General features: G+C 47.6%; 1 protein-coding gene across 1 annotated transcript in view; it reads right to left on the reverse strand.

Moving 5' to 3' along the window:
* Window positions 1-551: 551 nt before the first annotated feature.
* LOC142258751 (uncharacterized) overlaps window positions 552-19,589 on the reverse strand; it is a 152,954-nt gene continuing 133,916 nt past the window's right edge. Inside the window, 2 exon segments of the mRNA XM_075331359.1 lie at window positions 552-940; window positions 942-1,613. Coding sequence (XP_075187474.1) covers window positions 688-940; window positions 942-1,613 — 925 coding nt within the window. The 3' untranslated portion in view covers window positions 552-687.

The following is a 19,589-nucleotide window of genomic DNA, read 5'->3' on the forward strand; positions in this document are numbered from 1 at the left end:
CCAAGATGAGGGCCATATATACACGGATGGTGACGTATATACTAGGACAAGGGACATATATACCAGGATGAGGATCGTATATACCAGGATGGGATAAAGATGGGCAACATATATACGAGGATGAAGGACATATACACCAGGATGGGAGACACATATACCTAGAAGTGGATCAGGATGGGGACATTAGTATAGAATTGGGTCATTTTATCCCCGTAACAGTGTCAGCAGCAGATCCCCCAATAACAGTGCTTCATGACCACATTTTTTGGGCAAACGTGTTCCCTTTATTTCTCCTTCAAAATCTAGGTGTGTCTTATGGTCCGAAAAAATACAATAAGTTTAAAAAGAGAGAAAATGGTTCTTTCCCTGACCATTTCTTACTTGAGCAATTGTAACTGATTTTTTGATAAAACTCTTTGAATTATGGTACATTATGATGCCTTCTCCTGTGTGACTCATCTGACAACAGGACCTGATTAGTCTTAAAAACATTTGGCAAATTCTGAAAGCAAGAATGGCTGCTCCACTCTGTTGGTTTTCTGATGTCGACAAAACTTTATTTATTAGTTAAACATTTCAATTATTCACAACATGAAAACGCTTCCTTCCCTGTGCGGCTTCTTCACATGTTTAACACAATATGATTTCTGAGAATTAAATTTTCCACATTCAGAACATAAACATGGTTTATTTTGTGTGATATTTTTGATGGTCAACAAGACTTAATTTCATAGTAAAACATTTACCGCATTCTGGGCATGAAAATGGCTTCTCCCCTGTGTGAGATCTTTCATGCCTATCAAGATCTGATTTCTGAATAAAACATTTTCCATACTCTGAACATGAAAATGGCTTCTCCCCTGTGTGACATCTTTGATGCCCAACAAGATCTGATTTCCGAATAAAACATTTCCCACACTCTGAACATGAAAATGGCTTCTCCCGTGTGAGATCTTTGATGCACAACAAGTTCTGATTTCCAATGAAAATATTTCCCACACTCTGAACCTAAAAATGGCTTCTCCCCTGTGTGATTTTTCTGATGTGTAACAAGATGTGATCTCTGAATAAAACATTTCCCACATTCTGAACATGAAAACGGCTTCTTCCCTGTGTGAATTCTTTGATGCGCATCAAGATCCGATTTTCGAATAAAACATTTCCCACATTCTGAACATGAAAATGGCTTCTCCCCTGTGTGAATTCTTTGATGCTCAACAAGATTTGATTTCCAACTAAAACATTTCCCACATTCTGAACATGTAAATGGCTTCTCCCCTGTGTGAATTGTCTGATGTGTAACAAGATGTGATTTCTGAATAAAACATTTCCCACATTCTGAACATGAAAATGGCTTCTCCTCTGTGTGACTTTTCTGATGTATAACAAGATGTGATCTCTGAATAAAACATTTCCCACAATCTGAACATGAAAATGGCCTTTCCCCTGTGTGAATTTTTTGATGCTCAACAAGTTCTGATTTCCGAATAAAACATTTCCCACACTCTGAACATGAAAATGGTTTCTCACCTGTGTGAATTTTCTGATGTCTAATAAGGTTTGATTTCTGAATAAAACATTTCCCACATTCTGAACATGAAAATGGTTTCTCCCTTGTAGGAGCGGTTTCATGTTCCAGATCCCTTCTGTAACTTTTATTTTGCTTACAATTCTGTGATAAATAGGAACTTTGGACTTGTATGAAAAAATCAGATGATAGAGCTTTCCGAGGAAGGACTGGAGGTATATCTGGGACAACAGCATGCTCTTCATATGTATCATGTATGATACTTTGATCATCTGTTTTAAATTCTGAAGATATTAGATGTCCATCTGAACTCCCAATAAAGTCATCTGCTAGAAATAAACACAATGTTATTAGTTTTTAATATTATCTTGAAAGTACATTTATTTTTTTAAACCATAACAACAGAAATTAAATAAACAAAAAATGTATTCTAAATCTGTTTTCCAATTTCGACATCTACGAGTTACATCTTTGTTAATTTGGATCTCCGATTCCTAGCACCAGTTCTCTGGAATGTGCTATAGTAAAAAATCCGATTGATTGTCAACAAGTGACTGCAGGATAATGAGGGACAGGGGGCTTCTATACTGTCCCTCACGCTAGGGGACTTTAAGCTATTCCTAACCTATGGATTACCCCTGAAGATGGAGATGCAGAAGTCCCGTGCCTTACTAGTCTCCTGACTAGATTTAATCTGTGATCCCCAAGGGAAGGAAGGGGCAGGAGTATGATCGAAATACAGATTAAGACAGATGGGACAAATTGCAAACTCACAGAAATAAACAGTAAGAGACTAAGGAGAAAGCAAGAGCAGAAAGGCAGCAACAAATAGACAACAAGGGTTAACACCACAACAACTCACTGTAATAATGCACAACAACCAACGGTAAGTCTAGATCACAACACCTCACCAGACTAGTATAGGTAAACTATAGCTGGCATTAATGAAATAGTCCAGCCAGCATATACAGAATGGGGGCGAACAATACTTTCTCCTCTACGGCATGTGATTAAAGACATTAACAAGCAGCCCAGCAGAGAATAACTCTTGTCAGCCTGCCCAAGCCTCTGGTTCGACGCCTACGTCTCCCTGCACTGCTCACAGACATCAGAGAAGGTAACAAGCAAAGTACCAGAATCTATAATTTCCATAGATCCTGACGCCGCCATGACAGTTGACAAAACCTGCAAACATCTCCTTGAAACATTGATCCACGACATAAAAAAAACCTCTTTGAAATTGTCTAAGACAAAAATAAAATAAAGACAGATGCTGGAAATTTAACTGGGTTGTCTGGGACTGTAATGCTGATGACCCATCCTTAGGCTTTTTAACCAAAGCAGGTAGCAGGGTCTGTGCAGATAAACAGTAGGGCTCCAATGCATCAAGACCGGCGATGTACACTGAAAAATGATGTCGGGGACTGGAGTAAGATTTCTGGCATAGGGAACATCGCAGTTTGTTATGAATTAGAGAAACGGCATCTGCAAAGCTCTGCCCATTTTGGCAAAACTGATTAAAATTGGTGTAAACACACACAGACACACACCAGCCTGTCTTTTCTTCAGCTTTAGACTCCTGCAATTGAGACCTTTGGTTATATGCTGTGATGTCAAAAAGCTCCTTAAGCAGTCCTATAATTGGCATATAAACACTGGGGCCCCTAGGCGAAAGGGGGCCCTGTGCAATTGCCCAGTTTGCTCTTAAGAGACCTTTGGTTACATCATGTCACATGTCTTTGAAGTCAAAGGTCCTTAAACAATCAACCTCAGAATACAACTGAAGTGGTCCCTAAGAAAGTGCGGTCTTGAGAATTTGTGCAGTTTGACTCCTCCAACGCTGACCCTGACTGTAACTAGGGCTTATTTTTGGAGTAGGGCTTATAGTTCAAGCATTCTTCAAAAATCCCATAAAATTGTGCTAGGTCTTATTTTCTGACTAGGTTCAATTTTCAGGGAAACAGGGTATTCATGAACCCTCTGCAGGTCTTTTAGTTTTCTTCATAACAACATAGAGAAGGCACTAGAAACAAACAGAAGGAAAGACAATACAGTTAAAAAAAACAAACAGCAGAAAGCCTAAAAATGTAAACACAAAATTAGTGCATAAAGTACATGAGTAGATATCTCTTACCGGATAGAACTAGAGTTAACACATCCTGAGGAACATCAGGAGCTTCTTGTTTACAGTCCTGTGGGAGAAGAGGACGGGGACATCTCTCTGGTGTTGTCATCTTACTGGATAGAACTGGAGGAGACACATACAGGGACTGAATTCATTCCTTACATACAGATAATTATAGGCCGTGTGTATTTAGTCCTGTCTATTACCCGGTGATCTGAGGGGCCGGGGAACCGCCATCATGACGTCCTTGTACAGATCTTTGTGTCCTTCTAAATACTCCCATTCCTCCATGGAGAAATAGACGGTGACGTCCTGACACCTTATAGGAACCTGACACATACAATGATACCGTCACCCCCCGATCCCTTCATAGCGTTACTGTATAATGTCCCAGCATTCCCAGCAGTGTCACCTCTCCAGTCAGCAGCTCAATCATCTTGTAGGTGAGTTCTAGGATCTTCTGGTCATTGATGTCCTCATGTATCGGGGGTGAGGTGGAGGCCCCGTGATTGGGCTCAGGGGTCTTCCCCATCCCTCAGACACAGGGGCCTGACAGCGCTCACTAGAGGTCTTCTTCACTACTGTGTAATCCTGGTTATGGAGAGACACAGTAATAAATCTCACTCCAGACATTGCCAGAGTCCTCACCTCTCCAGTTCTGTCCATCTGTTATTCCCATAGATAAGAATGATGTAATGTGACGTCATCAGAATCTCTCGCCTCTCCAGTAAGCCGGAAGAGGATCTCTAGGGTGAGGTGTAATATCCTCTCCGCCATCTTGTCCCTGTCCATATCCATCCTTCACAGGGCAATCAGGAGAATTCTCTTATATAGAAGGTCTCCACTGAGAGGATCCGATATTGTAGGGGCCTGAATGGGGAGAAGATGAACCCATATGTAAAATTAATGGAGATAAGGGAGGTAAGATATCATTTGGGTAGGAAAATAAATTTAACATGACATGGGCTATGTAAGTAGTAAAACTGACCAATAAAAGTAGCACATTATCTTTATAAAAAAACCAATCCTTCATAGGACAATGTGAATGGAAAAATAATAGAGTATTTGTTCCCGGAATAAGAGGAGGAAAATATAAAAGCGCAAAAATAAAAAAAATCCCAGTTTTTCGGTTAAGAAAGGGGCAGAATTTAGCGCCCATTTCTTGTATGAATGCAGAAAAATAGTGAAAATTAACAAAATGTGTCCACATTATATTTCACTCTTAAACTAGAAAAAGTATGTAAATAAAAAGTTTAGATATTCTAAACTGGTTTCGGAGATCATAGACTTTACACGTCCGGGCCATCTGACTCCTACTCTGCAGTGATGTTTTACAATGTCATTACATAGCAGTGCATCTATAAACAAACATGTAGCAATGGAGAGGAAATCCGTCCATCTCTACATAAGACACCAACCGTTAATTACTGTTTCTGCCTTCTCTGTGACTGTATACACAGCTCTGCGGTGCAATCCCAAGAGTGTGCAAAGCAGTAATCAAAGCAAAAGGTGGCTACTTTGAAGAACCTAGAATATAAGACAGATTTTCAGTTGTTTCACACTTTTTTTGTTAATTATTTCATTCCACATGTTTTAATTCATAGTTTTTGATGCCTTCAATGTCAATCTACAATTTTCAGAGTCATGAAAATAAAAGAAAACTCTTTGAATGAGAAGGTGTGTCCAAACTTTTGGTCTGTACTGTATATGTGGTAACAACAGACATTTCCCTTATTTTCCAACCAGTATCGCTCGACATCAGTAATAAAAATTTGATGCTGAAGTTGGTTTCTTTGGATTTGGATTTTTTTTTTGTTTTTCTTTTTACAGGTTTAACAACAAACGTAAAAAATCCCAATAATAAACTACAATACAGCGAGGAGTTATTTAACCCTTCACTGCTGCTTTGATGCTGATTTTTGTGCCAGTTTTATCATTTTTGTTGCTGGTTTTCAGGGTATTCACATCCGGGCTCCGCACTGCACTGGATTTATTGTTGAATTTTTTATTTTTGTTGATAAAAACTGTGAAAAAAGCCAGAAACAAACCCGAATAAGAAACAGACTTCAGCCTCATCATAAAAGCAAAGAAACAATAAAGACGACGACAGGAACAGGAAAATGAAGGAGAGAAAATAATAGAGACCCTGCACCTACCTCCACCTGCAGAGCCGCACACTAAATATATAATACCCTGCACCTACCTCCACCTGCAGAGCCGCACACTAGATATATAATACCCTGCACCTACCTCCACCTGCAGAGCCGCACACTAGATATATAATACCCTGCACCTACCCTCCACCTGCAGAGCCGCACACTAGATATATAATACCCTGCACCTACCTCCACCTGCAGAGCCGCACACTAGATATATAATACCCTGCACCTACCTCCACCTGCAGAGCCGCACACTAGATATATAATACCCTGCACCTACCTCCACCTGCAGAGCCGCACACTAGATATATAATACCCTGCACCTACCTCCACCTGCAGAGCCGCACACTAGATATATAATACCCTGCACCTACCTCCACCTGCAGAGCCGCACACTAGATATATAATACCCTGCACCTACCTCCACCTGCAGAGCCGCACACTAGATATATAATACCCTGCACCTACCTCCACCTGCAGAGCCGCACACTAGATATATAATACCCTGCACCTACCTCCACCTGCAGAGCCGCACACTAGATATATAATAACCTGCACCTACTTCCACCTGCAGAGCCGCACACTAGATATATAATACCCTGCACCTACCTCCACCTGCAGAGCCGCACACTAGATATATAATACCCTGCACCTACCTCCACCTGCAGAGCCGCACACTAGATATATAATACCCTGCACCTGCCTCCACCTGCAGAGCCGCACACTAGATATATAATACCCTGCACCTACCTCCACCTGCAGAGCCGCACACTAGATATATGATACCCTGCACCTACCTCCTCCTGCAGAGCCGCACACTAGATATATAATAACCTGCACCTACCTCCACCTGCAGAGCCGCACACTAGATATATAATACCCTGCACCTACCTCCACCTGCAGAGCCGCACACTAGATATATAATACCCTGCACCTACCTCCACCTGCAGAGCCGCACACTAGATATATAATACCCTGCACCTACCTCCACCTGCAGAGCCGCACACTAGATATATAATACCCTGCACCTACCTCCACCTGCAGAGCCGCACACTAGATATATAATACCCTGCACCTACCTCCTCCTGCAGAGCCGCACACTAGATATATAATACCCTGCACCTACCTCCACCTGCAGAGCCGCACACTAGATATATAATACCCTGCACCTACCTCCACCTGCAGAACCGCACACTAGATATATAATACCCTGCACCTACCTCCACCTGCAGAGCCGCACACTAGATATATAATACCCTGCACCTACCTCCACCTGCAGAGCCGCACACTAGATATATAATACCCTGCACCTACCTCCACCTGCAGAGCCGCACACTAGATATATAATACCCTGCACCTACCTCCACCTGCAGAGCCGCACACTAGATATATAATACCCTGCACCTACCTCCACCTGCAGAGCCGCACACTAGATATATGGCTGCTCTGTGCTTACAGGACCTGTGATGATGTCACATGGAGGGGAGGAGTCAGGGGTCACATGATCAGCTCCTCACTGTATGCAGGACTCTGCTGTGCTGGTTGTCATGGTGCTGGATGAGGGGAGGTTATGTGTGGATGTAGCAGTGCCGTATGTGTACCAGGTGTACGGAGTGGAGCCGTGTGTGTATGACGTGTAGTGAGTGGAGCCATGTGTTTATGATGTGTAGTGAGTGGGGTTGTGAGTGTGCAGTGACTCAGAGTAGACACTATTAGAATGTCCCCTGATGGCTGTGTGTCTCTCTATAATGTTGCGCATTATCTGTGCCTTCTGAAGCCTTGCTCTGAGAGTTGGAGCATGTACACTGACCTCTGCTGGCCGCTCTCAAAACTACCTTTGCCTTATATGGTAAAAGGAAGTGACGCAGCAGTGAGGAAATTTACGGGTCCTTTTCTGACAGGAAAAATAGAGAAAGATGTCTGTGTCTGAGGACTCAGGAGGTGAAGACTAAGTATTGGTGGGAGAGGTGTATGACGCTGGAGGCAGTGGGGCTACTTTCAGTCACTTCTATCCTCTAGTGACGGAGTCTCGTAAGGAGAAGGAAACTCTCTGTTGAAAGGAAAAATCCAGGCTGTCATTTATCCTAAATCAAGGTAGGCCCTGAATTCCTGCTGGAGGTTGGGGCAGGTGTACAATGTGTACAGAGTGGGGCCATGTGTGTATTTGACATGTATGGAGTTGGGCCGTGTGTATATGATGTGTATGGAGCGGAGCCGTGTGTATATGATGTGTTCCCATTTTTATTTGTATATATAAGTGTTGTCAGGGATCATAAAGTGTGGCACTGGAAGCTGCAAACAGGCACATAGCAGAGGTCTTGGAAGATTGGGGACGAGTAGCAGAAGTACAAAAGTCGCAGGCAGCCAGGAGACATTTTTTTCTCTCGCTCTTTCTATCTCTCATTATTCTGACATTTGACAAATATAAATAATTTTGGTTCCCAATTAACCTAAAATGGGAAAGGTGTATTCTGATTTACAGATATTGAGCAAAACCTGCAGATGTGTCTTTATAAATATTGGATGGAAACTTCTAGTTTCAACTGTAGCTGTGCACATACAAATTAAAAGTCTTACTACCAGGGCACAGGTTTATGTCTTGATAGGTTTTATATAGGCCTAAGAAGCTGAATGAAGATGCGATAACAAAGACTGGCGCAAGTCCAAATTTATGGCCTGAGGTGCTACAGTATGTGCCAAAAACTCTGCAAGATATGGAGTTAAAAACACAGGAGCGGTCTGGGAAGTCCTAAAAAAATGTATAAACGTCACAAGTTTTCTGCCTATGCTTTGATATAGCCAATGGCATACTTACTAAAAGATTAACCCATTACTGTTCTCTATAAAAGGCTTGTAAAAATAAAACACTAAGATGTGCATCTTAAGGCTATGTGCCCACGCTGCGGATTTTGCCGCGGATTTACCGCGGATTTTCCGAAAATCTGCAGCAGCGGCACTTCCAAGCCATTTCAATGGCATTTTGGAAATGCTGTGTCCATGCTGCGGATTTTTCCGCGGCGGATTTGCCGCGGATTTTGATCCGGAAAAATCTGCAGCATGTCAATTATTGGTGCGGATTTTGGGTATAGAATGGGGAAAAAAAAAAAAAATCCGCATCAAAATCCGCGGCAAAAATAAGGTGCGGATTTGCCGCGAAAGTCGCGGATTTTCATGCAGAAAAATCCGCAGGTACATTCTACCGTGAACACATAGCCTAACTGAGAAGGAATTCATACCATCTAATCTGTGTGGTGTGGATTTCTCTGCAGGCACTCAGTGACTATTAATTTGAGATTACAGCAGACATTCATGGTTATGAAAGAGATTTGCAAAACTGGAATTTTTCTTTGACAGATGGCGCCAGGGAGGAATGGAGACTTAGGAGACCAACACCGGACTCCCTGAGGTGACTGTGGGCTGCCCATTTCGGAACCTGATCAATTCCAACGGATTACGGTAAGAGTTTTGATTTATAATCATTCTCTTATCTGTGTCATTGGAAGGTTCTCATTAGCCTGGGACAGTCTAGTCGGTCTCGTGAGTCTATCTCTACAACTGGATTACCTTCCTCCTGGGCGACCTTAAAGAACCCGAAAAGGTTGTAAGTGGATGTCTGCTGAAATTGTTCTCGGTGATATGTCTAGCTAGTTGTGTTTTTTGACGCTGGTTTTGTGTGTGAATTTTATTGTGTAGATCAGGTACGCTTGATTGGTAGTTCTTGGCAGACTTAAATGTCATAAGGCTCATTCAAAGTATATGCCCTTGCTACAGACTTCGGACTAGTCATCTTCTGAGTAGTGGGTAAAGGCCAATCAATGTCCTGCTTGGGTGTCCCCCTGAGTGGACACGGGGTTAGGTTTCTGTCTCAGAATTCACAAATAGTTGGAAAATTCCCCAACAAATGGATGCCTTTAAAGGGGGCTTTACACGCTACGACATCGCTAATGCGAACTCGTTGGGGTCATGGAATTGGTGACGCACATCCGACCGCATTAGCGATGCCGTTGCGTGTGACACCGATGAGCGATTTTGCATCGTTGCAAAATCGCTCATCGGTGACATGGGGGTCCATTCTCAAAAATCGTTACTGCAGCAGTAACGAGGTTGTTCCTCGTTCCTGCGGCCACACACATCGCTATGTGTGACGCCGCAGGAACAAGGAAGCTCTCCTTACCTGCCTCCCGGCCGCTATGCGGAAGGAAGGAGGTGGGCGGGATGTTACGTCCCGCTCAGCTCTGCCCCTCCGCTGCTATTGGGCGGCCGCTCAGTGACATCGCTGTGACGCCGCACGGACCGCCCCCTTAGAAAGGAAACGGTTCGCCGGTCACAGCGACGTCGCCGGGCAGGTAAGTATGTGTGACGGGTCTGGGCGATGTTGTGCGGCACGGGTAGCGATTTGCCCGTGTCGCGCAACAGATGGGGGCGGGTACCCACACTAGCGATATCGGGACCGATATCGCAGTGTGTAAAGCCCGCTTAAGTCCATTTTTAAGTCCAAAGGTGGCTTAACCCCCAGAAACATGACGCAAACATGTGACAAAAAGAAAAGTTGATGTTAATTTGCAGTATGTCAGAATGTGGTTGATTACAATGTGAATAATGAAATAAGGCATTGAAAGAACAAAGGGGAACTTTGGAAAATGCAGGATTATTATTTGGGACAGCACAAGCTTGGTATAGAGTAGCCTGTGCAATTGTAAAATAATGTTATATTTGGAGAAAAGACGTATGTGATAAGGAAGACAATGTATTGTGTTATGTTATGGCGTCAATAGTTCACATTCTTGGACCTGCACACACTGCCCAGCAAAATCCTCCCACTCCTTTGTTCTGTGTTTCTTGTTGGACGGCCTGCCCCTCTACACACCACCCTGTATTTCCACACCCTCCTCCCCTCTGATGTAACCCTGCCTCCATTCAGTGACGGAGTTACCCATGTGGAAAGCTAATCCCCAAACGGCCATCTTAGTACACCCAATGTGCCGAGTATACCCGGTCCAAGCCATGTTCCCTTATATCCATTATTGGCAGCTGATGGAAGTTACTACATTCCTCCTGAACATGTAGCAGTCCTTTCCAACACTTACCCTCCCCGGAAAGTTTTTTTTATACTCCTGCTTTTAAAAATGCTCTCCGCAAAAAACGTGATGTTATTGAACCCAGTGAGACTGTCCCTGATCCTGACCCATCAGCTTCCCCTTCCAGGGAAACGGGTCCCTAACCCCAGACCCGCAGTCGGCTGATACCTGCAGTGGTAACCTTCTCCACTCCTAACCGTTCCTCATTAACTACAGATGAGGACATTCCTTCAGAGGGACACCCTCTTAGTTTCAGAGGTGCCCGAAAACTGTGACCCAATCATGCATTCTGAAATATGGACAAATACTATCCATAGGGCCCATAGAGACGCAAAGACTTTCTGCTATTGTCAATTCAGCCAATTCGTCCCTCCGCCATATTGGGGGAATTGCAAAACCTATAGTACAAGCAGGGTGACCAGAAATACAATCTGATTGTCTATTGTGAGGTAGTGACCACCAATGTTGTGGATGGTCGTTGTGTGTCGCAGTGAAGGATCCCCTGCGATATTGAACTTAAGGTGTGACTGTGGGACCTGTAGTTCCACAGAACTTGGGTTGTATTTAAGGGTTAGGTTCCCTTTAAACTATGACCGGTGTGATGGACAGGGCTGGAGAATCACATACCTCCACCTGTGGGTGTATCCAGTTGGGTTTAAGAGACAGTTTGGTTTTAGAGACAGGGGGAGGTCTGAGAGTGCTGCACATTGAGGATGTGTGCTGGAGGTCTCAGTCTGTGTGAAGACTGGAGACAGAATTCTGGAAATCAGTCCAGGTGAGGTCTGGGGAAAAGACTGCAGACTGGCTGGAGAGTGCTGGAGGCTGCAGGAAGCAACCACAGTGACTGTTCGCTGGCAAGGGCCAGAGTGTGGAGACTCCACTATGGACATTTAATGGACTGGAAGCCCACGGTATGTGGATGTGTTATATTTTCCTTTAAGCCGGGAGAGGCTTTGTTACATTTTGTTTAGCAGTTTATGTTGAGTGTTTTAAATAAACTGCCAGAATTTTTATAAAGAGACTGTAGCTGTGTTGCTAAAGCTACCTCGCACCGCTGCAAGTGAGTGGAACCCCCCAGGTTGCGGGGTGCAACCTTACACTATCCATCATAAAGAAACGGCAAAATTCAACTCACGGATCAGGCTGTTACAGGAACAGGAAATCTCTATTGTACCATGATCATACATGCAGTGGGACCAATGTATGGCCCCGACAAACACCAACACTGTGTGGAGGATCTACAGTTGACCATACTCCATGTACTTGAACTCCAGGAAGAAATATCTCCAATCCATTGCCATTCCTGCAATCAGCTCTGGGATCTTTGGTTTCCCAGTCATACAATGCACACAGGCTATTGTGGCTGCAATAATTAGCTACTGTCCCATATCCTCACTTGAAGAAATCTGGTCATTACAAGTCCTGACACCGCACGGTACTTCAAAGAAACAATTCGTCCTTCGGCTATGATGCCTAACTACCCCAGTCAGTTACTGCAACCAGAACGTATTTCCACATCACCACCTCCTGGGGCATCGGATGAATTATTGCACAGCCTACCAGCACCCCTTGTTATGCTCCCACTAGCCCCGATGGTTGAAACCATTCTGGTCCCTAAATTAGAAAAACCCAAGTATGTCCCCTTTACTCCACTCCAAGTGAATAGCCTACTCACTCAGTTACCAAACCCGGAGAAGCAGCCTATGCCTTTTTACAGAAAACTTCAGGAAATCTGTCCAACCTATTCTGCAACTTGGAAGGATCTCTTCAACTCACCTAGCATTAAGGCCAGTACTGCTTTTTTACCCAGTCATTCAATCTGCTCTTGACCAGAGCGCTCTGGATTCAACGGGGGACTTTAGATCCGGAGTTGAGTTCTGCTGCCAAGACCAAGCATGAGGGAAAGATCTTCCACCAATATCACCAATGCTTCTGTCGCGGGCGGAGGAGGGGACGCTGCGCTCTCCCACTGCTCGGGTCCGGCTGCTGCTGCCGCTGCTCGGTGGTGGCTCGAGCGGTGGGCCGGATCCCGGGGACTCGAGCGGCGCTCCTCGCCCGTGAGTGAAAAGGGGATTTTGATTGTGGGGATTTGATTATTGTCCGTGACGCCACCCACGGTTGTGGTGATATTGGTGACACCACCGCTGCTCTAGACGGGGATCCTGGGAGCGGTGACAGGGAGCAGCCTTGTTGTTAGTTCTCCCCTCCGTGGGTAGGGGGTTGGTTGTCCCGGGGCCCGGTGATGGGGGTAGGGATGGATGACAGGCGGGTTACAGGGCCTGGTGAGGTGCAGGGTTGCGGGGGCAGCGCTGTGCCGCACGGCACGGTGGCACTCACTCAGCCAATGATGAGGACACAGTTCTCGGTAAAACACACGGCTGGATGGACGGGTCCCACAGACAGCTGCGGTGTTGTTTCTCCCGGCAGGTTGATGGTGACTGCCTTTCCCTGCACCTATGTACGGTAGATGGTTCCAATGGGTTCCCACCGGTAACCCGCTCCCCAGCTTGGATATGGGCTGGAGGAGCCCCTTTTGCCCGCAGGCTCTGGCCCTGGGAAACGGTTGCCTTGGCAGTGGCGGTGTCTCCCTCTCCTGGTTGGACTGTTGCCTTCTGTCGGGACTTGGCTGCTGGGAAACCCAGGAGGTTCCCTTCACTAACGAATTCGGCAAATTCACGACGACTCCTAGCCTTGCCGGGGTCCGTAAGCCCCTGCCAGATGGTGCTGGCTTCTCTTTGCGTACCGGTCTGGTACCGCCGGGCCACCGCCCGTCCACGGTCGTTACGGTAAGCTCTGATAGGCCACTCCTGCAGACGGTCACCACCGTCTGCCAACCTTGCTGCTCCGTCCGGGCCACACACTCGGACCAACTTTAGTCTGCTCAGCTGCCACTTTCCTTCCTTCCACTTTCACTTCCCTAGCTGAACTCCTTACTTTTCCCGCCTCCAGGACTGTGAACTCCTCGGTGGGCGGGGCCAACCGCCTGGCCCACCCCCTGATGTGGACATCAGCCCCTGGAGGAAGGCAACAAGGGTTTTGTGTCTGACTTCGGTGTGCCTGACCGGGAGTGTGGGGTGTGTGGGTGTTGTGCTCTGTGGCCCCTGGCTTGTCCAGGGCGCCACATTTCCCCTTAGTTAAATGCAGACCGTCCGCGGGCTGCCCGTCCATCACCGGTTTTATTTTCACAAACTGAAAAATAGAAAAACGGTAACACATTACAATTAAAATAACATCTTCCCACATCGGGAGGTACTCTTACTTAAACGTTACAGTTACGGCTTCCGCTCTCTCCCACCCAAGCAACCTGGCCCTGATGCTGCCCCTAAGCAAACAGGCAGCACCCCTTGACCCCAGTCCTGCACAAGTTGCCCGAGCGGGTTCTGTCCTTTTCAGGGGACCCACGTCCATGGAGAACCCCTGAAACCCCCAGAGGATCGCCACCGGTTCCGGTGGTTGCTGGGCCCCAGCCTGCTCCACTGCGGGCCCTTCCTCCAATTTGCCTCTCCGGAGGCGGTAACGGTGGAAGCCACAACAACATTATTTACATGCCACAAGTTTGTGGTTGCCCTGCTAGTTCTCGGGCTTGTCCGTAGTAGTTTCTACGCATAAAGGGGGTCCCAACGGGGACCAGTTGCCGGCAACGACCGGTTCTAAGAAGGCTGACAATCAGGTAGCAAATCAGATGACATCTCGGTTGATCCTTCACTTATTCTTTTTCAAAACATTTTAACGGTACTTTGTGGTCCCAACGGGGAACAACTGCAGCGGGGCTCCGCTGACCTTATTCCGACTCTTCGGTGTCGGCTGGGGGGGGAGGACGCTGTGGACACCCGGGCCTCCTGGCTGCCCCTCAGCTTGGCATCCAGCGCAAACCACCCCCTCTCCCCACAGTGCCGGGTGTACTGCACCAAGTCGCCCGGCATCAGGTTACGGCCTGGGTGCTCCTCCAGCAGGTGGGCATTAACATCCCGCCGGGCTATGAAGACTTCGGCCTCCAGGCCCGGTTCATATATGAAGCCATAGCCCCGGCGGACATCAAACCACCTCACCTGCCCTTCATACAGGGGGCCCCGGACACGGAAGGTCGCTTGGCGGAGGCTCTCCTTCTCCCGGATCGTACGGGCTACCATCTCCGCCTTCAATCCTTTCCCTTTCCGCAATCTCCAGGCCCAGCGGTGTCGGCTCCCTGTCCCAATACGGTGCTGCTGTCAGCTCCAGCGCACGGGTCGGGCCCCGCGAGACCTTCTGGACACTGCCCACCACTGGCAATCTGGGTGGAAGGTCCCGCGGTGACTTGGCCTGGGGTGCTGCTTTGCAGCGGCAACCCGGCGCAACCTCAGCCGAGGTGTGGGGGATGGGCACAAGGGCTTTCTTCCGTTGGGCCTTCTGCACGGAGCGGCCTGTCGGCTCCGGCTCGGGGGAAGTCTCTGTAAATGCCTTCGGCTCGGGCTTCTGGACTTTCCAGGGCAGCACTTCCGGTCGGTCACGGGCTCCGGCTACAGGTCGATCCGCCTGGGCGGACATGCAGGGTACCGCTACCGGTTGCGGGGGTAGCGGGCCTAGTGGCGGGGTCACGGCAGCCGATACGGGTAGCGAGGGAGGTAGCAGGGCGAGAGGGTTCAGACCGGGTCCCGCAGCCACGATGACCGACCCACTAGGGGTACCGGGGCGTGGGTCACTCACCCTCCCTTCCGAAGCTCCCTCCTTTTCGCGTCTCCACACGGTCGCTATAACCTCCGCCATGTCGGCCTCCCACTCCTCCAAGAGGAGCTGCATCTTGACCTGCAGCCGTTGTTGGAGCTGCGCGGTCCGGACCTCCACCCACGCCGCGGTTCCAGGTGCGGGGGCTACGGTGCTACGGGACGGCATATACATCTTGCTGGCGGCCTTTCCCAGGAACAAGATAGCCGCAGGGTCCTGGCGTCCCTGCTTTTATAGCCGTGCGCTACATGCGGCCAGACGCCATCAGTCCCCCTTAGTCTCTCTCCGGCTCCTCCTCTACAGGGGCGGGGTTTTGGCCTTCGCGCCTCCACTACTCGAGGAGACGCTCGAGCGGGAATTCTTCGCGCCCAAGATGGTGGCTTCACAAATTTTTCGGCGGTCACACAAGGCGCACTTCCACCAGTTGGTAGAACGGTAGGATCCTGTTCGTGACGCCAAGTTGTCGCGGGCGGAGGAGGGGACGCTGCGCTCTCCCACTGCTCGGGTCCGGCTGCTGCTGCTGCCGCTGCTCGGTGGTAGCTCGAGCGGTGGGCCGGATCCCGGGGACTCGAGCGGCGCTCCTCGCCCGTGAGTGAAAAGGGGATTTTGATTGTGGGGATTTGATTATTGTCCGTGACGCCACCCACGGTTGTGGTGATATTGGTGACACCACCGCTGCTCTAGACGGGGATCCCGGGAGCGGTGACAGGGAGCAGCCTTGTTGTTAGTTCTCCCCTCCGTGGGTAGGGGGGTTGGTTGTCCCGGGGCCCGGTGATGGGGGTAGGGATGGATGACAGGCGGGTTACAGGGCCTGGTGAGGTGCAGGGACGCGGGGGCAGCGCTGTGCCGCACAGCACGGTGGTACTCACTCAGCCAATGATGAGGACACAGTTCTCGGTAAAACACATGGCTGGATGGACGGGTCCCACAGACGGCTGCGGTGTTGTTTCTCCCGGCAGGTTGATGGTGACTGCCTTTCCCCGCACCTATGTACGGTAGATGGTTCCAATGGGTTCCCACCGGTAACCCGCTCCCTAGCTTGGATATGGGCTGGAGGAGCCCCTTTTGCCCGCAGGCTCTGGCCCTGGGAAACGGTTGCCTTGGCGGTGGCGGTGTCTCCCTCTCCTGGTTGGACTGTTGCCTTCTGTCGGGACTTGGCTGCTGGGAAACCCAGGAGGTTCCCTTCACTAACGAATTCGGCAAATTCACGGCGACTCCTAGCCTTGCCGGGGTCCGTAAGCCCCTGCCAGATGGTGCTGGCTTCTCTTTGAGTACCGGTCCGGTACCGCCGGGCCACCGCCCGTCCACGGTCGTTACGGTAAGCTCTGATAGGCCACTCCTGCAGACGGTCACCACCGTCTGCCAACCTTGCCGCTCCGTCCGGGCCACACACTCGGACCAACTTTAGTCTGCTCAGCTGCCACTTTCCTTCCTTCCACTTTCACTTCCCTAGCTGAACTCCTTACTTTTCCCGCCTCCAGGACTGTGAACTCCTCGGTGGGCGGGGCCAACCGCCTGGCCCACCCCCTGGTGTAGACAACAGCCCCTGGAGGAAGGCAACAAGGGTTTTGTGTCTGACTTCGGTGTGCCTGACCGGGAGTGTGAGGTGTGTGGGTGTTGTGCTCTGTGGCCCCTGGCTTGTCCAGGGCGCCACACTTCCCAAGAAGACAATGAGTCGGCTGAAAAATTCTACATGAGATTATTCACTTCCTTTTATGATCAAGGCTATGACATGTCTGTCCCGTTTCAACATGTTCACTTCATAATTTCCTTTGTTAAAGGACTTAAGGACTCAATCAGATTGAAAATCGAGGACACCAGACCTGAATACTTAGAGCTCCCCACTAAACAGGCTCTTCTCATTGTTAAGTCCATTGAGAAAAAATTTGCCTCCACCAATTCTACCCCTGATACTACCCCGGTTATGTACTGTATAATGCTCCTGTTAACCAAGACCAACAAACCCAATGCCAGATGTACCCCCCTCTCCATGTATACTCACCTCAACAACCATATCCAGGCGGGCTCTAGCAACGTCTCCCACCCAGGAATCTTAACCCCTTCACGACCCTTGACGAATATATCCGTCATGGAGCGTGTGCCGTTAAGCCCCGCCCCATTCCGCGGGCAGGTTGCGGCGATCCGCGCACATATCAGCTGTTTTCAACAGCTGATATGTGTGCCTACATGTTACGAGTGGAATCGCATTCCACCCGTAACATTAACCCCTTACATCTCGCTGCCAAAGTCTGGCAGCGAGATATATATGTGCGCAGCCATGGTTTTCACTTACCGCCACCCCCACTGGAAGTCACGTGCGTGATCACGTGACTTTCGGTGGTTGCCATGGTAGCACAGGGTCATGTGATGACGCCTGTAGCTATGATGAGTCACTTTCATTTTCACTCGGCCCGGAGCCGAATGAATCAGGAAGTGACCATATCTGCTGTTTACAGCTGTATAGCTGTGATCAGCAGATAGATCAGAGCGATCGGATTGCTGATCGCTATAGCCCCCTAGGGGGACTGGTAAAATAAAAGGAAAAAAAAGTAAAAAAAAAAGTTTTCAAAAAATAAAAAAAAAAACAAAACCCTAAAAGTTCAAATCACCCCCCTTTCACCCCATTGAAAATTAAAAGGGTTAAAAAAAATATATATACACATATTTGGTATCGCCGCGTTCAGAAATGCCCGATCTATCAAAATATAAAATCAATTAATCTGATTTGTAAACGGCGTAGTGGCAAAAAATTCCAAACGCCAAAATTACGATATTAGGCGATCAAAATGTAGCATCTGCGCAAAAATGGTACCATTAAAAATGTCAGCTCAAGACGCAAAAAATAAGCCATCACTGAGCCATATATCCCAAAAAATGAGAACGCTACGGATTTCGGAAAATGGCGCAAAACGTACGCCACTTTTATTGGACATGCTTGCGAATTTTTTTAACCCCTTAGATACAAGTAAACCTATACATGTTTGCTGTCTACAAACTCACACCGACCTCAGGCATCACATCAACACATCAGTTTTACCATATAGGGAACACGATGAATAAAATATCCAAAAAACTATTGTGCGATCACACTTTTTTTGCAGTTTTTACACACTTGGAATTTTTTTGCTATTTTCCAGTACACTATATGGTAAAACTTATGGTTTCATTTAAAAGTACAACTCGTCCTGCAAAAAAGAAGCCCTCATATGGCAAGATTGACGGAAAAATAAAAAAGTTACGGCTCTCGGAAGAAGGAGAGCGAAAGACAAAAACGCAAAAATGGAAAGTGAAGGGGTTGAAGGGGTTAAAGATACTATGTGTTTCAGATGCAGAAACTATGGACATGTCAGAAGAAGCTGCAGGACCCATATGCAGTAACCACGCCCAGCCAGAAACAGTGGTCACCCACAGAACAACTACGGCAACCATCCACAACAAATATCCCTTCCATAGGAAATTGGCAAGCCTGTGCCAAATGATTTTACAAATATTATTGTCAACAATATTCCTTCTATACAAGGCCCCATATCGACAGTATCTCTTGATGTTAATGGTCAATCCTTGCCTTTCCTGGTCAGCACAGGCGCAGCAAAATCAGTTATACGCCTCCAGGACTTAGAAGATCTATCTTTGATATGCCCAGATTGCTTGACCTGTGTAGGGGTTGACGGTAGGCACATCTCTTGCCCACTAACTTACCCTATTCCTGTTGGAGAAGCACAAAAGGTTATTTCATGGCCTCCTCACTTAATTTACTTGGAGCAGATCTCCTACATAAACTCAGAGCTTCAATTGTATATAATGAAGATGGGATGCACTTGTCTATGCCCAATTCTCTGACGCCAGAAGATGCCTGCCTTCTCGAAGCCGCCCCACTCCTCTTCATTGCCACGGCACCGCCTCCGATACCGGAATACTATTTCAATCAAATTCCTTCACATCTCTGGTCAAAAAGCCCAAATGATATTGAACATCACACCTACAGGTTATCCTAAAAC

The sequence above is a fragment of the Anomaloglossus baeobatrachus genome (assembly GCF_048569485.1).
Source record: "Anomaloglossus baeobatrachus isolate aAnoBae1 chromosome 5 unlocalized genomic scaffold, aAnoBae1.hap1 SUPER_5_unloc_1, whole genome shotgun sequence".
Classification (NCBI taxonomy): domain Eukaryota; kingdom Metazoa; phylum Chordata; class Amphibia; order Anura; family Aromobatidae; genus Anomaloglossus; species Anomaloglossus baeobatrachus.